General features: G+C 42.7%; 1 protein-coding gene across 3 annotated transcripts in view; it reads left to right on the top strand.

Moving 5' to 3' along the window:
• Positions 1–15,969, top strand: part of opcml (opioid binding protein/cell adhesion molecule-like) — a 1,180,460-nt gene that overhangs the window by 148,957 nt on the left and 1,015,534 nt on the right. Inside the window, exon 2 of one of the 3 annotated variants that reach the window (XM_034178871.1) lies at positions 1,362–1,409. The exons of the other annotated variants lie outside the window; for them this stretch is intronic. Coding sequence (XP_034034762.1) covers positions 1,362–1,409 — 48 coding nt within the window. The remainder of the gene's footprint in view (positions 1–1,361; positions 1,410–15,969) is intronic. 3 annotated transcript variants of the gene reach the window in all.

Below are 15,969 nucleotides of genomic sequence, written 5' to 3'. Positions count from 1 at the left end.
CCGTGCGCCGGCTCCTCGATGTCCGTCGAATGGGCCGGGGGTTTCAGTACCTGGTGGACTGGGAGGGGTACGGCCCCGAGGAGCGCTCCTGGGTGAAGAAGGGCTTCATCCTGGACCCGGCCCTCCTGGCCGACTTCTACCGACGCCATCCGGACAAGCCCGGTCGTGCGCCAGGAGGCGCCCGTTGAGGGGGGGGTCCTGTTGTGTGGGCCGCTGAAGAGGAGGTACTGCTGGCCCACCACCACCAGAGGGCGCCCTGCCTGGAGTGCGGGCTCCAGGCACCAGAGGGCGCTGCCGCCGACGAAGGCTGTCAGGATGACAGCTGTCACCCATTACTGGACACAGCTGACTGCACTCAGGACGGAGTATATCAGCAGGACAGCGTCTCCACCTCAGTGCCGAGATATCGCCTTGAGCCTAAGGTAATCTTCTCTGCAGCTTATTTAAGTAAAATATTATAATACGTGTTAAACCTTTCAGGACAGCTGACTACCGAAAGCCGAGTGATCGGATAAGTACTCACCTTCCTGCTTATTGTGACAAGAGGTGGAGGCGGCTTGCCCCTCTCATCTACTGGGTGCGGTCGCATCCCAACCTGTGTGTTTGTGTTCTTTCCCGCCAGCAGTACCGGATCCGACGAGCGAAGGCAGTGGCCACCTGGGAATTCGGGACTTGGCGGTTCCAGTACTTCTGGGTTTCGGTGGCAGAGGAAATCTGGGTGGTTCCGGTTCGACTAGGGCGGACGTCTCCTACCTTCGGGCCTGCCCACAGGACACCAGCAGATTTCGGCTTACACCTCCAAATTGTGAATTATTGTATCAGTTGTGCTGATTTCACAACAGTAAAACTTGTTATTCACCTTTCTCCATTGTCCGTTCATTGCGCCCCCTGTTGTGGGTCCGTGTACCTACACTTTCACAACAAATCTAACTTAGTTACTTTTACAATTGAGTAATCAGTAAAGTAACTAAGTTACTTTTTCAAGGTAATTGAATTACTTAATTAATTACAGTAATCAGTAATTGGATTACTTTTTCAAAGTAACTGTGGCAACACTGTATATAACACAAGAGAAGTTTTGTAAAAGTATTTCAGATGGAGGGGTGGAGTCAGAAAATTCACTAACAACAAGAGGCAACATCTTGTGGTGAAAAATAAAGCCAACAGGGAAGTGCCAAAACCTGCAACTGTTGGAATGGTGACTTGGGGCAGCAAGTTAATGCCCACAGAACCCATTAGAACTTACAGTACATGCAGCTTGCTGTGGTGTAATAAACATTTACTTTTGGGCATGGCAGGTAGGCAGAAAAGCATTTACATTTCTTCCAAATTAATTGCTCTTCCTTGATCTTTCTTTTTAGGTAAGGCATCTTTACTCATCACCGAAGGACAACCTTTGTCTCTAAAGGGTACTGTAAGACAAACGCTGTTATTGAAAATGTATGATGAATGCAAATGAGTTCATATGTCGTGTTTGTGTGTGTGTGTGTGTGTGTGTGTGTGTGTGTGTGCCTGTGTGTCTATGAATAGGTGGAATGTTTCTGCCATCATATTCAGTTGGTCTCTGATATTCACTTCGCTAATTTACAATTTACTCACTCTTGTTCTGGCCTCAGTTGTTGCCATGAGTTCATATTCATGATTCACACCTCAGGATGAGATGTGTGTGTGTGTGTGTGTGTGTGTGTGTGTGTGTGTGTGTGTGTGTGTGTGTGTGTGTGTGTGTGTGTGTGCGCGCATGCACTTTTGCATGTTGGTGTATGTGAGTACACAGGTGCCATTAAGACCTAATTAGGGCCAAATCTCTGTTTTTGACTTTCTGAATACTAATAACCCATCAACCATCCCCCCACCCCAAACACTCCATTGCTCAGACGGCGTGACACGCCGCTCGATTAGCCCAGCTCCAGCGATCACCACGGAAGACAGACGTCAGCGAGAATCGTCAGCTCGCGGAGAATGAATCACAGTCAAGTGGACACATGCCATGTCTCACAATCTTCTTTTAAACAAGGCAATTGTTTTTTTTTTTTGTTTGTTTTTTTTCTTTCTTACCCAGCCCACGAAAACAACTGCAGCTGGGTCCCGCCTCCCTCCTCGCGATGGTATTTTGATTTCAGTTTCCCATTTCCAGTTTATCACGGTTTGATAAGGTCACCTCACGCTGTCACCTGCACTATCCGACTCCATTTACTGAAGCGCCCTGAAATGCTATTATCAATATGAAATATTGTCCAGACAGACTACAGCTCTTCCAGCGAGGGAAACATCAATGTTTACTGTTCAGAAATCACGCTCTCACCTCGACTCCCAGGCGCTATCTGTCTTCTCCAGAGGACAAAGGAAATCTCTGACAAGGATTGCTAATCCCATGCTTGTTTGTAGTGCTGCTGTGATTTCACAAAACCAGATTATACAATTTGTGCCCGCAGATGAAATGATAAATGGCAAAAAATATTGACTTACCCCCATTCCATTCCAGCAGGCTGCACGTGTTGGTGTAACTGCATTATATTGGCTTTTTAAAAGTGAAAACCTGCCCAGAATTCTTCTAATAACTTTATGATCGGGATGATGAACATCTGTCTTTGTAACGAGCTATGTATCTTGTACAATTTATAACAGTGTACATTATATTTAACACTCTTGAAGACAGGTGAGTATAGACAGAGGTTAGTCTGTGGAATAAATCAGGACTTCAGACAGTTTAACAAAAGTGTTTGGCATTATTAAAGATTGGAAATGGGTGTAGCCACCCTCATTCAGAAGCAGGATTATAATGTCTAATCCTTCAACAAAGGCCATTTAAAATGACAAATGGTGTTCACTTAATGGAAATACTGAACAGTCCGGTGTTAAATGATGAATGGGCAGAGACCAACAGGTTAATGTTTGCGGCAATCAGACCATACACATGAACCTTTTTTGTCATTTCAAATTAATAATTCAAATTATTTCCTCCCTTCACTGGTAATGGCCTAGGACTTGTACAGTAGAAGTGTCAATGAGAGGTATTGTGTTAATCCATCCCAGCCAAAGCAACTTTGTTTAGCCTCAGTAAGATACAGTCACTTGCCCAGTTCCAGATCACTGCTGTAGTATTTGCGCCACCGTTTCTTGTAATCAGCACGAATAAGATAATACTTGGTACCAATGGAAAGACTGTTTTGTCTACAAATGACCACAAGCTCGACTGGATCCAGCCATCCTTGTGATCAGCAGAGGAATCAAAACATCTGGTGTCTGCGGTGTGCGCGCTTTTTCTGACTCACTCATTCCTGCAAGTTTGAAAGTAACGATCTCTAAGACGTAGCAAAGGTGAGTTAGCCATTCTGTGTTTTTGGTTCTAGAGTGGGAAAATACTTACTTGGGTAGAAAATATCAGTGTGTTATGTCTTGCTGTTTAATTGCTGTGCGCATTTATCTCCAACGCGAAAAATTGCTGGCTGTGGATCACTTAAGCAGCAGCCTTGTGTCAGTACATGAGCCATGTGGACTTTGGGGGTCATCTCAACATCACGAATGGAAATGAATGTGGGAGCTTTTACTTTTTAATTCAGGAGAAATCTCACTTCCACACTACTTTTTACTAATACAAACGTGTAACGGCGCCTTTTGAAACTAAGTAAATTCTCATTTAATAAGTAGAATTTATTTAATTTTGTGTTCAAAACACATTCTTGGTCACAGTGTGTATCATTCTGCATTAGAAGGGCTTCAGCCAGATGCCAGGAATGCCCCCAAAGTGACAGAATGTCATGATCCAGAACCGGCAAAGTGCTCCATTTCCGGCAAATATTTGCACCACACATAATGTGGCTTCACACTTTAAGTAGAAGAGCTACCCCATCCAGACTTTCTCAGCTAGATAACATCCAAATACCCAATACAGCAATACCCAATAAAGGACATTTAGTTGCATTATGGCTCTGTATTGCAGGACTTTAAAAAAGGTGATCCGGAACTGGGCAACTGTCTGTACTGTAGAATGGTTTTGACACCTATGTGGTGCTTGGCTTCACGTAAGCTAACAACTTAAGCTAGCAACCGCTGGGAGTAGTGCAGTAGATAAGTGTAAGAATCGCTCAATTGATGATACAAGCAACAAATTTGGTATAAATACTTCTAAAAGTCCTTTTCTTCAAAAAGCCATTAGCCACATAAAATCTGAATCTTTGAGGGGGTATAATGTTGAAGTCATTGCTTCACCTGTTTAACAGTCCATCCTGGAAGTTTCTTGTCTTCATACACTGATATATGGGAGCAAAGCAAACTACATCACAGAGAATCTCTCTGTGCTACCCTTACCTACTTTAGCCCACAAGCTAATGCGGTTTACTGGGGTGTGGCCATTGCGGTACACAAGCGACGACTTGGACCCATAGGTAAGAGTTAGGTAAGCAGTGAGGACTAGTGTTCATCCAAAGGACATAGCTGACTTGAAATGCAAAAGTACTACCTCCAGCACTAAATGCTTATACCCAAAACATTATCACACATTCTACAGCATGCATGTACACTAATTAAAAACATATACAGTTCATCTAAAATGCATGAACATAATGTCTGAAGTTAATTTCAGTACACAGCACAATATTTAACAGGTACAACATACAATATTTATATGACAGCAAATATTCCTGGGTGCCATCATGAAAAAAATGGCCGCCATCTTGGAAATTGAAGTGGCTAGCACCTTTTTTTTTTTTTTTTTACAAAAAGTAGACAAAGAAGTACTATTGTGCCAAATTTGGTGCTTATGTCACAAAATGAAAGCTTCTTATGATATATGCATTTATTTGCTGCACTAAAGAAGCATGATGCCCACTGTGTGGCCAAATACAGGATGATATAAAAAGCAGAAACTATAGGAAAGTAAAACAAAATTAAACAGTCAATATCCCCACTGACTGACTCCCCATGAGTGTGACTTATTTTGTGTGTCGGCCTGTCCAAGGTGTACCCTGCCTCTCACCCAGTGACTGCTGCAATAGGCTCCTGCTGTGAAAGGCTCCAGCTCTCCCCAGGACAAAGTGTGTTCAGAAAATGAATGACTAAATAATGTCTGCGAGTTAGTGCGAAACATCACGGTGGGAAGAAAGTAAACAAGATAATGTTGTGGTTGGTCAGTATGAAAGGAGCGCACCTAGAAAACGCTTCCAGAGTCAAACCTTCAAGAGGCCTTTGGAACACTCAGCAAAAAAAAAAAAAAAAAAGTTCTGTGATTTTTACTGTTTCCTGAGAAAAGCACTTTTGTCTTTGCAGAGACAAAACTCTGCAAACAAAATAACTGTCAAACAGTCTGTACTTTTAATTTTTGGACGTGTGAGTTTTGGTGTCGGGTGCTGCAGCGCTGTTAGTCCATGAGAATGTTTGACAGTCGGACAGATTTGTAGCTCTTGCTGAATGTGCTTTTCATTGTGCATGTACACCAAAGTCGAAAGACAAACCTTTTATAGCCTTCATCAAATTACAACATTGTGCTGAATGCTATTCTCGCTGGTTTTGCTCATAGTACACAAGTACTTCCACCATGACTAGATTACGAGATGAGTTCACAGTGTATTATGTGGCTGCTAAACAGGTCTGTTACTCTGATTCGGTTAACAAAAACAAGCACAATTCAAATATAGGTTAGGTCAAATATATCCCGGCAAACCTGCAACTTGTGTCCTGCAACTGATGTGGGTGCCTAACTCTGATAGGATACTGAGACTTACTAAATTTCATACTGTTTTACTGAATATTTTGAAGAGGCTTGTAACTTCCACGAAAACTACAGCCTGTCTCTTTGACCTCATACTGACTAGACTGTTTAAAGACCTGTGGGCTGCACTTTGGCCTACTGTCTTAGAAATCATTACTCTGTCTTTAACCTCGGGTTGTGTTCCTAAATGTTTTTAATCTGCAGTGATTAAACCAATTCTTAAGAAACTGAACCTTGACTCCATTTTACTGAAAAACTATAGACAAAAATGGAATGTAAACCTTTGCTCTAAAATCCTTGAAAAAGCAGTTTCATAGCACCTTGTAGAGTACCTTACCAAGCATAACCTTTCTGAGCCATGGCAGTCTGCATTTAGAATGCACCTTTTCACGGAAACAGCACTTACCAAAGTGATAAGTGATCTGCTTGTAATGGACTCCGACTTCACTGTGGGGTTTTTTACCCTTAGATCTCGTCGCTCTGTTTGACATGGTGGATCATCATATACTACTGGATAGGCTTGAGAAGTACTTTGGGATTGCTGAAAATGCCCTTGTGGTTGACATGCTACTTAAACAGTCACTATTATTGTGTTCAGTACAATAACGTTGCATCAAATATTGTTCCTATAAAATACGGGGTTCCACAAGGCTCCATCTTAGGACCCTTGCTTTTCTCCCTTTATATAGCACCCCTTGGGCAGATACTGCATTAGTATGGGGTTACTTTTCATTGTTATGCTGATGATACTCAGCTGTACATGCCAATAACTGCAGGTAACATCATGCACATAAAACCTCCAGAGTATTGCCTGGCTTCAGTGAAAAACTGGATGTCTAGCAACTTCTTGCTTTTAAATTTAGACGAGACTGAGATTTTTTTCAATTTATTACATTTTATATACCACCAAATCACAACAAAGCTGCCTCAAGGTGCTTCACACAAGTAAGGTCTAACCTTAGATGATGGTTATTGGTCCTTGCAAAGCATAGAAATGAGATTGAACAGCTAACCTTAAAGCTAGATTTGTGTGTTTACGTCACAGTGATAAAGTGGGGTGATCTTTGATCCCACACTGTCCTTTAGAGCTTCCTCGACTAGTCGTCTAGTCACGACTACGTTGACTATTGAAACGGTTATTTAAGTCTTTTCTCTCAGTTCATAGTTTTAGGCAGCGAGCTGTCCTACCATCATTTGGACATTCAAATTTTGCAAAAAATGGCCAATTAAAACAGTGGGCATCTTGTTCAAAGCCATCTAAAATGCACAGTTTACCAAAGGAGCTGTCTGTGCGAGTGCACGTGGGACAGCAAGTGCGGCACAGAGAGAGAGGATTTTAACCAGAGTGAACATGTTAAAAAACAACAAAATAAAACCTGGATAATCTATATTAACCACTTTGACATCATGCAGATTTTTGATTAACACACAAATGTCATACAAAAAATATGAACAAATCTGTTTTGAAATGTTGGATGCAGACTCCAAGTTTCACCATCAAGGCCTGTGCTCCTTTATGGCACAAAGCAAAACATTCCTGCATTCAGTTGAGCAATCTCTTTCGAGGAAAAAACAATGACAAATGAAAGGCGGTGGAGGAGTGATGCATAACCTGCGCGAGCACAAAATATTGAGCTGTATAATATTTTTGGATAATGGTCCCTGTGGTGAGCTTTGTGTGGTCGTTGAACTCAATGTGTTTTCATGTAATAATGTGGTACTGAGAAAAAGTCTGTTACTGGCGATCACATCATGACAATCATAACATAATCATAACATCACTCTTGTTGTGGAGATATTTTTGAAAATGTGTTTTCCGGACTACATTTTTAGTGATATTGACTCATCTGTTCCAAAAGTTGTGGAGACACTCGGTTTATTATTCCGCCCAATTTGGTGAAAATCTACATATCTCTTTATGAGTTGCTTTGTACCGTTACACACACAAGCGATTTCAATACCCCTGACTATTACATCCAGTGTGTAAAGTGTAGTGATTCATGGCTCATGGTGAAAGGCCAAAATTGTGGCATGTGGGCAATTCTACAGTAACGGAATGACAATCTGAGCTAATCTGTCGTGGTTACATGCCGTATGTCCAGATTTTGCTGCTGTTGTAATTCCATTACCATAGAATTTCCCATGTGTAAGAGTAAAGGTGTCTGTCCATAATGAAAGCATCATGAAATCTGCAGCTTTGGCAGTCGCTGTTTGTCATGACAAGATGTCCAGGGTCATCTGGACAAACCTGATCTCTACGTGGGCATTTTGAGATTGGGAGACACTTAGTGCAGCAGATAACTGAAAAAAACTTTCAAATGGTGAAACAACCACCAGATTTGGCACAAGGATACCTTAGACATGACCATTTGAAAAGGCAGGGTCTCCAGTTGACTTTTCAACAGTCAGCCAGGTAGGGGTCAATTGAAGAATTACACAGGGGTCAAAATTAAATTATACTCCAGTCATATTAAAAACTGTACCACATTATTTGTCTGATTCCATAAAGGTATAGTTTCAACTATCTTTGACTGAATGTTATGGATTTATGGGGTAAAAACAGCAAGAATGGTGACAAAGGTCAATTTCAGTTTGTACAGGGGTAAAACGTTAAAGTTGCTCCAATTTTGGAGAAAATGAATGCAAATTGTTGAGTTAACAAGGTTCTAAAAAGGAATAGCTTGCATCATGTGTCACGCTTAGTTATGTTATGGGGTAACATATGTTACATGTCATAGAATCCAATGGATGTCGACATTGTTTAACCTTTAGTTTCCAGACCAAGCACTCAACAGAAACACAACTATTCCATTTATTAATACCATTAGTTCAATCAATAATTTGGGCTACTTTTTACCAAAATTGGAGCAACTTTAACTTTTAACCCCTGTACAAACTGAAATGGACCTTTCTTACCATTTTTAACCCCACAACTCCATAGAATTCGGTCATAGATAGTCCAAACTATACGTTTTTGAAATCTTTATGATCAAACAAATAATATAGAATAGCTTTCAATATGATTGGAGCATTTTCATTTTTTTTTTACCCTTGTCATTCTTAAATTGACCCCTACCTGGCTCCCTATTGCAAATTCAAGTGGGCACTCTTCTTTTTCAACAGAGTAATATCTAAGGTGTATTTGTGCCAAATTTGGTGCTTGCATCACCGTTTTAAGGATTCCTCTGTAAATATTCTCTTATCTGGGGCACAAACTAGGGAATAGGTCATGGAGCCATGAGGTTTCTGGCCACAGATATTTGGTGATGCTATTATTTTTGCAGGAGAGTGAAGGTTCAAGGCTTTTGGGTCCTGTATAGGTGTGAACCATTGACATAAAACAACTCAATGCCTTTGATACTAGGTCTCTGGAGGATCATTGGGTACAGTTCGAATGAGACTGCTGAGGAGCACCACTTGCAGTGTGAGGGAGCTTCAGCTATGGCATTTGGGTCATGTGTCATATTTCTCTTGGCATGATCCAGCATGCAGGTGCCTCAGTGTTGGGAACCCCAGCAGTTGGAGACAGCCAAGGGAACACCCATGGTTCACTTGGATGATAGACCTTAGAGAGGTGGGGATGGATGATTGTCAGCCTGGGTGACAATGATGTGGTGGATGCAGTGTCGTTCATCACCAGGGCATGCTCCCAGACCTAAGTTGACTTGAGTTGACCTTGTTTGTCAGTTGCACCCATTTAGTGACTTTAATGTTTTAACTCATAAGTTCTGTCATTTGATGTTTTTGTATGATGGCAGCCACATGGGGTCTGCAGCCAGTACATTCTGAGTGCCGGTCCCAAGCCCGGATAAATGAGGAGGGTTGCGTCAGGAAGGGCACCCGGCGTAAAACAAGCCAACCCAACTATGCAGACTCAGAATCGAATTCCCATACCGGATCGGTCGCGGCCCGGGTTAACAACGTCCGCCACCGGTGCTATTGCCCAACAGGGTGCCGGTGGAAATTGGGCTACTGCTGGGCGAAGACGACGAAGAGGAGGAAAACGTTGCCACGAACAGCGGGAGAAGAAGAAAACTAGAAGGGTGGAAATGAGAGTGGGGACTTTGAATGTTGGTAGTATGACTGGTAAAGGGAGAGAGCTGGCTGATATGATGGAGAGGAGAAAGGTAGACATATTGTGTGTGCAAGAGACCAAGTGGAAGGGAAGTAAGAGCAGGAGCATCGGCGGTGGGTACAAGTTGTTGTACCATGGTGAGGACAGGAAGAGAAATGGTGTTGGGGTCATTTTAAAGGAAGAGTATGTTAAAAGTGTGTTGGAGGTTAAGCGAGTGTCTGACAGGGTGATGAGTGTGAAGTTGGAAATTGAGGGGGTGATGATGAATATCATCAATGCATATGCCCCACAGGTAGGTTGTGAGATGGAGAAAGAAGATTTCTGGAGTGTGTTAGATGAGGTGGTGGAGAGTGTGCCCAAGCATGAAAGAGTGGTGATAGGAGCAGACTTCAATGGGCATGTTGGTGAAGGGAACAGAGGTGATGAGGAAGTAATGGGTAGATATGGTATCAAGGATAGGAATGGGGAAGGACAGATGGTAGTTGATTTTGCAAAAAGGATGGAAATGGCTGTGGTGAATACCTACTTTAAGAAAAGGGAGGAGCACAGGGTAACATATAAGAGTGGAGGAAGGTGCACACAGGTGGACTACATTCTTTATAGGAGATGCAAGCTAAAAGAAATCACAGACTGTAAGGTGGTAGCAGGAGAGAGTGTCACTAGACAGCATAGGATGGTTGTTTGTAGGATGACTTTAGAGGTAAAGAAGAAGAAGAGAGTGAGAGCTCAACAAAGGATCAGATGGTGGAAGCTGAAGGAGGAAGACTGTTGTGTGAAATTTAGCGAGCAGGTGAGAGAAGCACTAGTTGGAGGGGAAGCAATTTTGGACAACTGGAAAAGTACGGCAGATGTGGTGAGGGAGACAGCTAGGGCAGTACTGGGTATGACATCTGGACAGTGGAAGGAAGACAAGGAGACTTGGTGGTGGAATGAAGAGGTCCAGGAAAGCATAAGGAGAAAGAGGTTGGCGAAAAAGTTTTGGGATAGTCGGAGAGATGAAGAAAGTAGACAGGAGTACAAGGAGATGCGGCGTAAGGCGAGAAGTGGCAAAAGCAAAGGAAAATGCATATTGCGAGCTGTACAAGAAGTTGAATAGTAAGGAAGGAGAAAAGGACTTGTACCGATTGGCCAGACAAAGGGACAGAGCTGGAAAGGATGTGCAGCAGGTTAGGGTGGTAAAAGATGCACATGGCAATGTGCTGACAAGTGAGGAGTGTGTGCTGAGAAGGTGGAGGGAATATTTTGAAGAGTTGATGAATAAAGAAAATGAGCGAGAGAAAAGGCTGGATGATGTGGTGAGAGTAAATCAGGAAGTAAAAGAGATTAGCAAGGACGAAGTGAGGGCTGCTATGAAGAGGATGAAGAGTGGAAAGGCAGTTGGTCCAGATGACATTCCAGTGGAGGCATGGAAATGTCTAGGAGAGATGGCATTAGAGTTTCTAACCAGATTGTTTAATAAAATCTTGGAAAGAGAGAGGATGCCTGAGGAGTGGAGACGAAGTGTGCTGGTTCCTATTTTCAAGAACAAGGGTGATGTGCAGAGCTGCAATAACTACAGAGGCATAAAGCTGATCAGCCACAGCATGAAGTTATGGGAAAGAGTAGTAGAAGCTAGGCTTAGAAAACAGGTGAAGATCTGTGAGCAGCAATATGGTTTCATGCCGAGAAAGAGCACTACAGATCAATCAATCAATCAATTTTTTTATATAGCGCCAAATCACAACAAACAGTTGCCCCAAGGTGCTTTATATTGTAAGGCAAGGCCATACAATAATTATGTAAAACCCCAACGGTCAAAACGACCCCCTGTGAGAAAGCACTTGGCTACAGTGGGAAGGAAAAACTCCCTTTTAACAGGAAGAAACCTCCAGCAGAACCAGGCTCAGGGAGGGGCAGTCTTCTGCTGGGACTGGTTGGGGCTGAGGGAGAGAACCAGGAAAAAGACATGCTGTGGAGGGGAGCAGAGATCGATCACTAATGATTAAATGCAGAGTGGTGCATACAGAGCAAAAAGAGAAAGAAACACTCAGTGCATCATGGGAACCCCCCCCAGCAGTCTACGTCTATAGCAGCATAACTAAGGGATGGTTCAGGGTCACCTGATCCAGCCCTAACTATAAGCTTTAGCAAAAAGGAAAGTTTTAAGCCTAATCTTAAAAGTAGAGAGGGTGTCTGTCTCCCTGATCTGAATTGGGAGCTGGTTCTACAGGAGAGGAGCCTGAAAGCTGAAGGCTCTGCCTCCCATTCTACTCTTACAAACCCTAGGAACTACAAGTAAGCCTGCAGTCTGAGAGCGAAGCGCTCTATTGGGGTGATATGGTACTACGAGGTCCCTAAGATAAGATGGGACCTGATTATTCAAAACCTTATAAGTAAGAAGAAGAATTTTAAATTCTATTGTAGAATTAACAGGAAGCCAATGAAGAGAGGCCAATATCGGTGAGATATGCTCTCTCCTTCTAGATGCAGTTGCAGATGCAGTGTTTGCTCTGAGAATACTGTTGGAAAAGTACAGAGAAGGACAGAAAGAGTTACATTGTGTGTTTGTGGACTTAGAAAAAGCTTATGATAGGGTGCCAAGAGAAGAGTTGTGGCATTGTATGAGGAAGTCTGGAGTGGCAGAGAAGTATGTTAGGGTAGTGCAGGACATGTACAAGAATAGTGTGACAGCAGTGAGATGTGCAGTCGGAATGACAGACTCATTCAAGGTGGAAGTGGGATTACACCAAGGATCAGCTCTGAGTCCTTTCTTGTTTGCAGTGGTGATGGACAGGTTGACAGATGAGATCAGACAGGAATCCCCATGGACTATGATATTTGCAGATGACATTGTGATCTGTAGTGAGAGTAGAGAGCAAGTTGAGTCTAGTCTGGAGAAGTGGAGATATGCTTTGGAGAGAAGGGGAATGAAAGTCAGTAGAAGCAAGACTGAGTACATGTGTGTGAATGAGAGGGAGCCCAGTGGAATAGTGCAGTTACAAGGAGTAGAAGTGGTGAAAGTAGATGAGTTTAAATATTTGGGGTCAACTGTTCAAAGTAATGGAGAGTGTGGTAGAGAGGTGAAGAAGAGAGTGCAGGCAGGGTGGAGTGGGTGGAGAAAGGTGGCAGGAGTGATTTGTGACCGAAGAATTTCAGCAAGAGTGAAGGGGAAAGTTTACAAAACAGTAGTGAGACCAGCTATGTTGTATGGTTTAGAGACAGTGGCACTAACAAAAAGACAGGAGGCAGAGCTGGAGGTGGCAGAGCTGAAGATGTTGAGATTCTCTTTGGGAGTGACAAGAATGGACAAGATTAGGAATGAACATATCAGAGGGATGGCTCAGGTGGGACGGTTTGGAGACAAAGTCAGAGAGGCGAGATTGAGATGGTTTGGACATGTGCAGAGGAGGGACCCAGGGTATATAGGGAGAAGGATGCTGAGGATGGAGCCACCAGGCAGGAGGAGAAGAGGGAGACCAAAGAGGAGGTTCATGGATGTGCTGAGAGATGACATGCAGGTGGTTGGTGTGACAGAGGAAAATACAGAGGACAGGGTGAGATGGAAACGATTGATCTGCTGTGGCGACCCCTAACGGGAACAGCCGAAAGACAAAGAAGAAGTATGATGGCTGTTGCTGGACCACCAAGCTTGCTATTTAATTTCTCAGCAAGAGCGGACAAATGAAATCTGTGATGCATATTCCTGTTGCAGCTCCAGGCACTATATGTCCCCTGATGTGACAGCGAGTCACACCTTTGTGTATTTTGTGAGCAAATGTGCAAACAAAGGATGCCCATGTGTGACAAAGCGTCTCGCAACATACTGAAACGAATGCCTACGTGCATAGTCCGTAAGACTCCTTCCTGTTCTTCATAACCTCGCAGACCACGAAGAGGATCACTGTAGCTGTCGGTACAATAGGGGAACAGAAGCAGTCAAATCAGCTGATCTTTTGTAGCAGCACCAAGGCGAAGCTGCTTGTCAGAATATATTGATAATCATTGCTGTTGGGTAATTCTACTATAATGAAATTACAGTCAAAGCAAATGCTTAATGGTGAGATAAAATGACAAATTTTTGATGTCATTGTAATTCCGTTACCATAGAATTGCCACATTATGTTCCATAATATATTCATTACTCCATGTTTAAACACAGCAAGGTACTTACACTGGTTGTGACATTCAGATATTTATCACATGATGGCACATTGTACTACTCTAAGGTCATTCCAAGTGTCTATATGTTCTGTATAGAGAACTGGAGGACGATAGATTGCAAACAAAACTTTGCGTTCTAGATAGTACATGCCAGTTTGTTTTAAACAGCCAAACACTTTATTGTACATTCCCAATTCCAATGAAGTTGGGACGTTGTTTAAAATGTAAATAAAAACAGAATATAATTATTTGCAAATCCTCTTCAACCTATACTCAACAAAAATATAAACGCAACACTTTTGGTTTTGCTCCCATTTTGTATGAGATGAACTCAAAGGTCTAAAACTTTTTCCACATACACAATATCATCATTTCCCTCAAATATTGTTCACAAACCAGTCTAAATCTGTGATAGTGAGCACTTCTCCTTTGCTGAGATAATCCATCCCACCTCAAAGGTGTGCCATATCAAGATGCTGATTAGACACCATGATTAGTGCACAGGTGTGCCTTAGACTGCCCACAATAAAAGGCCACTCTGAAAGGTGCAGTTTTGTTTTATTGGGGGGGATACCAGTCAGTATCTGGTGTGACCACCATTTGCCTCATGCAGTGCAACACATCTCCTTCGCATAGAGTTGATCAGGTTGTCAATTGTGGCCTGTGGAATGTTGGTCCACTCCTCTTCAATGGCTGTGCGAAGTTGCGACGACAAACTGGAGTCAGGTCGAGACTCCGATGAGGACGACGAGCATGCAGATGAGCTTCCCTGAGATGGTTTGTGACAGTTTGTGCAGAAATTCTTTGGTTATGCAAACCGATTGTTTCAGCAGCTGTCCGAGTAGCTGGTCTGAGACGATCTTGGAGGTGAACATGCTGGATGTGGAGGTCCTGGGCTGGTGTGGTTACACGTGGTCTGCAGTTGTGAGGCTGGTTGGATGTACTGCCAAATTCTCTGAAACTCCTTTGGAGACGGCTTATGGTAGAGAAATGAACATTCAATACATGAGCAACAGCTCTGGTTGACATTCCTGCTGTCAGCATGCCAATTGCACGCTCCCTCAAATCTTGCGACATCTGTGGCATTGTGCTGTGTGATAAAACTGCACCTTTCAGAGTGGCCTTTTATTGTGGGCAGTCTAAGGCACACCTGTGCACTAATCATGGTGTCTAATCAGCATCTTGATATGGCACACCTGTGAGGTGGGATGGATTATCTCAGGAAAGGAGAAGTGCTCACTATCACAGATTTAGACTGGTTTGTGAACAATATTTGAGGGAAATGGTGATAGTGTATGTGGAAAAAGTTTTAGATCTTTGAGTTCCCAAACACTTATTGAGTGCTAGAAGGAAAGGTGATGTAACACAGTGGCAAACAATAAAGTTTATCAGTTTGAACATTAAATATCTTGTCTCTGTGGTGTATTCAATTGAATATAGGTTGAAGAGGATTTGCAAATCATTGTATTCTGTTTTTATTTACATTTCACACAACGTCCCAACTTCATTGGAATTGGGGTTGTACGATGATTCTCCAGGCTTTAGCTGTCCTTGGATAAAGTCAGGGTTATGGATGTAATCGAGAACCGATTCAAAATTGATTGATTGTCAAAAACTACTACATCATGACATTAGATATGATGTCATGCTGCCAATCTCTTTATCCAGCAACAAAGAAATGGTTGCATTGATGCTGAAAACCTGTGTTGATTAACATTTTTCCACACAGAAAATTTATCAGAAATTGAACTGGACCAATAAAATAATAGCATAGGTATCAATAATAGCATAGGTATCAATAAAATGTCATCAATTCCCAACTTTATACAGGGTAGGCAGGTGAGGTCTGGATTCGGAGCATGTATCCATGTCACATTCTGCTGCACCATCAACATATGGAACTGCCCCGGTCCTGGATGACAATCATTAAGTCCATCCCCACCTCTTGAAAGTAGCACTCTAGCTGTTGCAGCCACCAAAAATATGGGCGTCCCCTTGGCCTTTTCCAATTGTTAGGCTCCTTAACACTGAGGCATCTGCATGCTGG

The sequence above is a fragment of the Thalassophryne amazonica genome, chromosome 9, assembly GCF_902500255.1.
Source record: "Thalassophryne amazonica chromosome 9, fThaAma1.1, whole genome shotgun sequence".
In the NCBI taxonomy this organism is placed as follows: Eukaryota; Metazoa; Chordata; class Actinopteri; order Batrachoidiformes; family Batrachoididae; genus Thalassophryne; species Thalassophryne amazonica.
The sequence above is the reverse complement of the archived record's forward strand: the minus strand, read 5'-3'. Positions and strand labels throughout refer to the sequence as shown.